The sequence below is a fragment of the Pollachius pollachius genome, assembly GCF_949987615.1.
Source record: "Pollachius pollachius genome assembly, chromosome: 11".
NCBI classification, from domain to species: Eukaryota; Metazoa; Chordata; class Actinopteri; order Gadiformes; family Gadidae; genus Pollachius; species Pollachius pollachius.
This window is the reverse complement of record NC_136944.1, coordinates 23,055,573-23,064,959: the sequence shown is the minus strand read 5'-3', so window position 1 is coordinate 23,064,959 and position 9,387 is coordinate 23,055,573. Positions and strand designations below refer to the sequence as shown.

Below are 9,387 nucleotides of genomic sequence, written 5' to 3'. Positions count from 1 at the left end.
GCAGGAGACACCGGGGAGAACGCAGGTTTCTCCAAACACATTGTTTGGAGAAAAAACACTTTAAGGCTGAAGGCTGTCTCTCCGTCCATAGCTGTCTCACTGATGCCTGCAGAGACAGGTACTCTCATCTCACTCCCTGCGCCTTGATGCAGCTGCTCGGGTTTGGAGAAACGTTGAAGTTGGAGGACATGAGGGATCATTGATGTATGAGATGAGGTGCTGTCAGGTGGATTTATTCGCACACAAACACACACATGCGTATACCCTCCATACATGGTTGCACAGACGGACACACACGCACACACTCACTCACTCACTTACTCACACACACTCACACACACAGAGCCAGCAACACCAAGGCATTGTATTAAAAATACAATGAGGAATGTAACTAAAGTGCGCGTTCACAATAACAAGTTGTGCGATGTTGACATGTTCTCCACGCGCAGTGCGAGCCCACGCTCGTGCGGGGGAGACGCCGGTACCTGCAGCGGCTGGAGGCGCGATGACGAGTGTTCCGTGGGCTTAATGAAGAAAATCTGCTGTTCTCTTAGAACGTGTCACTAGAACAGCTAATTCCCCAAGGGCAGCATGACGATCTGTTAGCCTTCAGTAAATGGTTAACGGACTGCATTTATTCCGCGCTTTTGTAACCAGCGGCCATTCAAAACGCTTTACTATACAGCCTCACATTCACCCAATCATGCCCACATTCATACACCGATGGCAGTGTTGACCATGCAAGTAGAAAGCCAGCTCGTCAGGAGCAGTCCGGGTGAGGTGTCTTGTTAAGGGACACCTCGGCACTCAGCTAGGAGGTGCCGGGATCGAACTAGCGACCTTCCGGTTATCAGCCGACCCGCTCTGGCTCCTGAGACACATGCCGCCCTTTTAGTAGAAAGTAACAGGCCTGAATTGTGAGCAGATATTTTAAATATGGACTGTGTTGTTGTAATATGTTATAGAGGGGCTTACGTGGTTATTCAATATCGAAAGAGATTTATTGTGCCCCCACATTCCTGCTCCCAAGGAGATTACTTCCAACGATGAATTTTTGATAACATTTTGATCTTCGTCAGGAAATGCCGTACAGCATATTGCTTTTCAGGAGAAACAAGATGTAGCGTTCAGATATCATCTGCAAAAAGATGGGTCTATTCAATACACTAGCCAGGGTGGAGCTGGTGTGAACAGAAGAAGGCGCACACACACAAACTCGCACAAGCATACACGCACGCACCAGCAAACACACACCAACCAGCGATGGGACAAAGTCACTGTTTGGTAAGTCCCAAGTCTGAGCAGTCCAGTCTGAGTCGAGTCCCAAGTCAAGGCAGGGAAAGCCAAGTCGAGTCCAAGTCAAAGTCCCAAACTTTTTCAAGTCTTGAACAAGTCACCATGTATTTTTACTTAATAATGTCATTATTAGGCTATTGATCATAATTTCAACATATCACTCTAATGTACAGTCATTTCTTATCAATACAGTTATAATATGTTTATTGTTTCTGTCTTCAAATGTCTAATGATATGCGCATGCGCCGAAATCTTATGTTGTTAAAGGTCCCATGACATGCTATTTTATGGATGCTTTAATATAGGTATTAGTGGGCCACTAACACAGTATTCAAAGACCTTCCCGAAATTCAGCCGTGGTTCAGAGTTACAGCCACTCCGAGCCAGTCGCACATTGAGCTTCCCCAAAATCCGCTGTTTTGGTGTCTGTAGCTAAAATGCAAATGAGGAGGAGAGAGGCGGGTCAAGGAGGAGGGTGGGGGTGTGGCCCTGAGCAGCTTGCAGCCACGGTACCAAGCGCTCTGTTTACAGTGGTGTATGGCGAGGCGCACACAGCCTTTAGCCGTGTTCTGTTAATATTCTAGAACACACGGGAGTCCTGGAGCTCTATATCTAAATAATATCATATTATACATGGATATTTATGTCGTATAATATATATTATCACGGCCAAAAGCTGTGTGAGCCTCCAGACGATATTATGAATCTCAAACGACCGTGTAGGGTTCTCCGACGTCTCTTGTTCTTCCACGTCCACACCAGCTGAAGTAGACTGAACCACGACATGGAGGAGAAAGGGATTGTTGACCGTGGTTGTCTCCCGCCGGAGCCTCGCTGCCGAGGGACCACCGCCTCGGCAGCGGTCAGCGCTTAGGCACCACCGCCTCCTGCAGCGCCGAGGCGGTGCCGGCTGCCGGCTGCCGGGCCGTGTTGCTTCGCGGCGGTGGTGCCTCGCGGCAACCGGCGGCAGGCAGCATGTCGCAGTTCATACTTCAGGGAGTCAAAGCCAAAGTTCCTATCCCCCAATTCCTTCTCAACCATGGCTGAGCTAACCCCAACTACAGTCTCGTTGTGGAAATACAAGAGACGTCAAAGAACCGACGTGTTATGCGCCATAACATCAACAGCAAACACTCTGTAATCACACACACACACACACATACGTGGCGCTCGCACGGTCGTGTCTCATTGGCGGACCAAATTCTCTGGGCGGGCCAGGGAGAGAAAGGGGAGTAGTTTAGATCCTTATGACGACATATGGGACCACATTCCAAATCAGTGCGCTTGAGCCTCTTTTTCAAAGGCGAGCAGAACACGTAGTGCTCGTTTTACACCGAACGCAAGTTTTAGCCACTGGGGGACTATAAGCAGGCTAGGGGAACTCATATATATGTTAGAAAACCTCATAAAGTGAGATTTTCATGCCATGGGACCTTTAAAAGTAACCCAATAGGGTGGGAAAACCGCCAAATCTGGCAACACTGCCTAAACGTCCTCAAAATGTAGCCCAATAGGGCGGTAAAAAGCGCCCAATCTGGCAACACTGCTGAACGTCCTCACCTCCAGCGTCAACGTAAATCAATGAGACCAACTGAAACGCAGTCGATATGAAACTAAAACTGTTGTCTGAATAAAGTATAAACAATATCGAAATTTCGTTTTGATATTATTGAAGTGTAGATTTGTCTTCGCTCGCTGTTTTTTTTCCATCTTCACGGAAGTGAATGCGTCTTGGGTGTCTAGCCCTCTAGGCGGGAAATAGGTTAGATATCTAAAACAATAAATGTTTTTGACTCAAGACATGTCGAGCCATTACAAGTCAAAGAGGCAAAGTCTGAGCCAAGTCTCAAGTCAATAGCAGTCAAGTCTAAGTCGAGTCGCAAGTCATGCGTAATTTTGTCAAGTCGAGTCTGAAGTCATCAAAATGGGAGCGTACCTATGTTCCCTGGGTCCTATGTTCCCGGGTCCTATGTTCCCTGGGTCCTATGTTCCCCGGGTCCTATGTTCCCCGCTTTGTATGTGACCGGGGAACATAGGAACCTGTGAGCAAATCTTTTTTTCGTAGGATGGTAGGGGCAAGTACCGCCTTTTTCGCCTCGGATTCGCCTGTGATTGGTTAGAATGGCTCTCCTCCGATTGGTTATGTGTAGGGTTAGGTTTAGGGTTAGCCCTCACCCTAACCCTAACCCTAACCCTTACCCTAACCCTAAACCTGACCCTATCCCTTTGCACCCGGGGAACATAGGACATGGGGAACATAGGGATGACCCCATCAAAATCATGACTCGAGTCTGACTCGAGTCCAAGTCATGTGACTCGAGTCCACATCTCTGCCACTAACCACTACCACTACCACTAACCACTAACACTAACCACTACCACTTACCACTACCACTAACACTAATACTAACCACTAACCACTACCACTAACACTAATACTAACCACTAACACTAACACTAACACTAACCACTACCACTAACACTAACCACTAACACTAACCACTAACCACTACCACTAACACTAACACTAACACTAACCACTACCACTAACCACTAACACTAACCACTACCACTTAACACTAGCACTAACACTAATCACTAGCACTAACACTAACACTAACCACTAACCACTACCACTAACACTAACCACTAACACTTACACTAACCACTAACCACTACCACTAACATTAACACTACCACTACCACTAATACTAACCACTAGCACTAACCACTAACACTAACCACTACCACTAACATTAACACTAACACTAACCACTAACACTAACTCCATGCACCATGGGCCACATTGTGGTGTAGCTTCCCAGATGGCCCCTAACATTTGGGACCCCCGGGTGGCGAGGCACCAGAGCAGATTGCGCGCTCTGCACTCGCCCTCACAAACCGCAGTGTTAAACGCGTGGGAACTCGTATAGAAAAGCTTTAAGTGTGGCTACATCTACACTCCAGTGTACAGTGCACGTGTGTGTGCGTGTGCACGTGTGTGTGTGCACGGTGTTACCTTAGGAGCTCCCCCGGAAGGGAGAGAGAGTGTGTGTGGGTGGGTTGGTTTGTGTAGGCGGTACACACGTGTGTGTGTGTGTGTGTTTTCACGTGTGTGTGTGTGTGTGTGTGTGCGTGTGTGAGTGGGCATGAGAGTGTGATGGTTGTGTGTGTGCGTGCAGGTGTGTGGGGGAGGGGGCCAGCGAAAGATTAAATGACGAGTAAGCAAATTATAAAGTCTGCAGGCAAAAACGATGTGAGAAGATTATTATTATTATTTTATTTCTTTTGTCATCCATTGCTCCGAAGGCTGACGGGAAAGTGAGCTGATCTGTTCTGTGCTTAGAGCTCGGAGCGACAGTCTTGTGTTCAACAAAGAGCAGCGATTAACTGATATAAATGTTTTTTTGTTAAATAAATTCAGTCATTAAACCAACCTATTATTTTGAATGTACTTTTGCCTTTTAGTAGATCAGAATCAATCCAAAGCTTTTATTGCGCTTATGGCCGGACGTACTTTGTGTTGGTGTTGACATGGTTCAAGACAACATGAGGTGAGGTGCGAACATGCAGAGAGTCATCCCACGTGGTGCAGTCAGCCAGGTGCAGCAGTCAGCCAGGTGCAGCAGTCAGCCCACGTGGAGCAGTCAGCCAGGTGCAGCAGTCAGCCCACGTGGAGCAGTCAGCCAGGTGCAGCAGTCAGCCAGGTGCAGCAGTCAGCCCACGTGGAGCAGTCAGCCAGGTGCAGCAGTCAGTCAGGTGCAGCAGTCAGCCAGGTGCAGCAGTCAGCCAGGTGCAGCAGTCAGTCAGGTGCAGCAGTCAGCCAGGTGCAGCAGTCAGCCAGGTGCAGCAGTCAGCCAGGTGCAGCAGTCAGCCAGGTGCAGCAGTCAGTCAGGTGCAGCAGTCAGCCAGGTGCAGCAGTCAGCCAGGTGCAGCAGTCAGTCAGGTGCAGCAGTCAGTCAGGTGCAGCAGTCAGCCAGGTGCAGCAGGCGGTCAGGGTGTTCTTCTACCTCATTATCTTCATTCATCTCCATTGGTTGTTTCCGTCTGCTCGCTGAACACTCAACACCTCCGCACCCTTAGTGTTCCGATAAGGGAGTGGTTTCACCTTCACGGAAGAGAGATTAGAGAGATTAGTCCCATCTGAAGGACGACAGCCCACTCAGCCTCCTGCCCCACGCTCCTCTGCTGTGGGATCACTGGTGGGGAAGGGCAGCGTACAACATACGTCGTAATAACGCAAACATGATTCAACTAATACATAATAATAACACAATAATGATAAAATAATAATTGATGTCTATCTATCTATCTATCTATCTATCTATCTATCTATCTATCTATCTATCTATCTATCTATCTGTCTATTTGTCTGTCTGTCTGTCTGTCTGTCTGTCTGTCTGTCTGTCTGTCTGTCTGTCTGTCTGTCTGTCTGCCTGCCTTCCGGCCTGTCTGTCTGTCTGTCTGTCTGTCTGTCTGTCTGTCTGTCTGCCTGCCTGTCTGTCTGTCTGTCTGTCTGTCTGTCTGTCTGTCTGCCTGCCTGCCTGTCTGTCTGTCTGTCTGTCTGTCTGCTTGTCTGTCTGTCAGCCTGCCTGCTTGTCTGTCTGTCTGTCTGTCTGTCTGTCTGTCTGTCTGTCTGGCTGGCTGTCTGGCTTGCTGTCGGTCTGAGGGCTCAGGCTAAGACCCATGTCATCCCGACCTTCTGATCAGGGGGCTTTCTGTGGGAGAGGACTTCCTGAGTCCTGAGAGTCAGAGATCCGTCGTATCGTCTGATCTGAGGAGAGAAGCTCCCTGACAGAAGGCTCTCAGAGGACGCAGGTTCAGGCTCCTCTCCAGACGCCTTCTCTCCATTCTCCGTGTGACGGATCGCCCTGGAGAGACGTCCTTTCACCTGCTGCCGCATGATGAGTGACGAACTCCAGCACAGGAAATGTCACTTTCCTTCAGAATGTGAGTTATTAGAAAATGATAAATGGGTCCGACTGCCACATGCCAGCGCTGAGCAGTGGGACAAAAGCTGCTTCTTCTGAACCCTCATATCGCAGAAGCACGCATTTTGTGATTGTTTATTCGGGCCAATTTCATCCAGATGAGCGCCATGTATTTATATCTAAATGTTTTCAATCTGCATCAGCAATTGTTTTTGCAATAATTCATACCAGCCAACGTGTCATTGAGTGAAGCAGTGGAGGAAATGTCCTTCTGAGGATATTGCTGGCGTATGCTGTTGAAACACAGGCTTCACCACAAGGCCCAGGAGAAGCTGGTCAGAGGAAAACCAACACACCCAAGAATTGGGAATCGAATAGAAGATAGAACCAGATATCGATAGAGAATTGGATCTGGTATCTCTTGTACCTGGTATCTGGTGCAGGAGAAAGGGTTTTTTATCTCGGGGCTATCCTTACATCCATTTTCACTACGATACAATAATGGATTATCTAGCTCAGTTTCAAAAGGAATCCATGGTCTTTCATCAGCGAATGTATTTTAAAGGTTTTAACATGTAAAGTGCCTTTGAAGATACGAAAAAAAAAACAAGATCCCAAAGAAACCGAGACAGAAAAGAAAGGATTAGCAGAGTTGAATAATAACCCGGACAGTGACAATTAAACATTCTACAAAATTACCTTTTTATTGATTTTCCCTTTCAAATAAACCAAGGTTCTTCGCTAGTGGGCGGCGCCATTCGCTAGCTCTCTGCGGTTGCTTTGGTAACAGATGACATGAATTACGGTGTATGCATCATACAATATCTAATAGTGACCTGAATGATACCGTTGGCTATTTAAAACACATCGAGTCACAAAAGGAACCCTTTGGAAACGTCTTTGTTGATTCACCAGCGTCGACCAAAGAGACGTGTGTTGGTTCATCGTGAGCCTCATTGTCGTTGGTCCTTAAATACCCGGAGGGAAAGGACCATGTGTTGCCCTCTGGACTCCCTTTGTCTCCCAGTGGAGCGGGTTTGAGGACGAGAGGAGGAGTGGCACGATTTAGCTGGTCCCAGATCATCAGAGCTGATCACCAGCCCTGATGATCAGGGCTGATCACCAGCCCTGATCAGCCCTGATCATCAGGGCCCCAGGCTGTGAGTGGAACACATGATGGAGGTTGAGGTGTCTCAATCAAAACAAAGAGCCGAGTGGGCCAGGCTGGTTCACCCAGCGTGGTCTGAGTGGAGCCACGTGTCACATGACCGGTGGCCCTTGCTGTGCTCTTCATTCCGGTTGACCTCAGTGTTGGTGTTTTGTGTTTTGGTGTTTATCTCGTCTCACATCAACATGTGAACACGGTTCAATTGTTCTAAACGCAATCAAAGCAGTTTGTTTTGATCTCATACAATTAACCAATAAGTCCATCCGCACACAGGCTTATTATTTCCTCTCCAGATCAGCGCTTGTGTGGGTGGAATAGAACGACTTATGAATACAAGTTAGATGGCTGTCTTTCTATCTATCTATCTATTCATCCATCCATCCTCCCTATCCTATCCTTCTCTCTCTCTCTCTTTCTCTCTCTCTCTCATCCTCTCACCTTGACCTTTGCCCTCTGTCTGCAGGCCAGATGATTGGCAGCTGATCCAGAGAGAGACAGACGGGTCCCCGTCTCCCTCCCAGGACCATGGCGGTCGCCGCGGCGATGGGAAACGGCAGCATCTCGTCCGACGGCGGCCTCCCCCTCTACCTGCTGCCCTTCAACAGCTCCTGCGACTCCAACGAGTCTTCATTCAGCGAGTCCCTCTTCAACGGGACGCTCTACAACAACACCGCGGACCCGGCCGGCCCGTCCGGCGCCGACGTGGCCGGCGTGGTGATCTCGCTCATCTACATCGTGGTGTGCGTGATCGGCCTGGGCGGGAACACGCTGGTCATCCACATCGTGCTTCACTACTCCAAGACGGAGTCGGTGACCAACATCTACATCCTGAACCTGGCCATAGCCGACGAGCTCTTCATGCTGAGCCTGCCCTTCCTGGCCGCGCAGAACACGCTGCAGTCCTGGCCCTTCGGCTCCTTCACGTGCCGCCTGGTCATGACCGTGGACTCCATCAACCAGTTCACCAGCATCTTCTGCCTGACCGTGATGAGCATCGACCGCTACCTGGCCGTGGTGCACCCCATCTACTCCACCCGGTGGCGGCGGCCCCGCGTGGCCAAGGTGGTGAACGTCACGGTGTGGGCGCTGTCCTTCGTCGTGGTGCTCCCCGTGGTCGTCTTTGCCAACATCCAGCAGGCGGGCGGCACCTGCAACATCGCCTGGCCGCAGCCCACCGAGATCTGGCGGGCGGGGTTCATCATCTACACCTCCACTGTTGGCTTCTTCTGCCCGCTGCTCATCATCTGCCTCTGCTACCTGCTCATCGTCTTCAAGATCCGCAGCTCGGGCAAGAAGGTGCACGCCACCTCCACCAAGCGCAAGAAGTCGGAGCGCAAGGTGACGCGCATGGTGGTGATCGTGGTGGCGGTGTTCGTGTTCTGCTGGCTGCCCTTCTACGCGCTGAACATCCTCAACCTGCTGGTGGTGCTGCCCTCGGAGTACCAGGGCCTGTACTACTTCGTGGTGGTGCTGGGGTACGCCAACAGCTGCGCCAACCCCATCGTCTACGGCTTCCTGTCCGACAACTTCAAGCGGGGCTTCCGCAAGGCCCTCTGCCGCACCACCCGCAAGGTGGAGAGCCACGAGCCGCTGCCGGGCGGAGGCGGCCTCCTGCAGCAGCGGCAGCAGGAGGAGCAGAGGAGGGTGCTGATGCCGCGGGAGAGCCTCCGCAGGGTGATCCGGGACGAGGAGGAGGACGACTGTGAGGAGAACATCACGGAGATGAGCGAGGTCTACAGGATCTCCCAGAACGACAACGGCTGCCTGCCGCCGCAGAGCTGCCAGACGCTGGTCCCTGAGAAGGCGTCGGGGCCCGAGGTGTCTCCGCCGAGGGCGAGCAACAGGGCCGGGGGCCCCAGTAGGAAGGACCAGTCCGGGGGCCCCAGTAGGAAGGACCAGGACCTTCTGAATGGCACCAAAAATGGAAGTGTGAAAACTCTGCCAGAAGAACCAGTGGACAGCAACCCTTCTCTGGAGATCAGCTACCTCTAA

The 9,387-nt window shown here is 50.5% G+C and overlaps 1 protein-coding gene across 1 annotated transcript; it reads left to right on the top strand.

Annotated features, from left to right (window-relative positions):
• Nucleotides 1–7,863: 7,863 nt before the first annotated feature.
• On the top strand, nucleotides 7,864–9,387 carry LOC307082301 (somatostatin receptor 3; the record flags this gene model as incomplete). Its single annotated transcript, XM_079745825.1, is given in 2 exon segments — nucleotides 7,864–7,875; nucleotides 7,879–9,387. Coding segments are annotated over 2 exon segments (1,521 nt in total).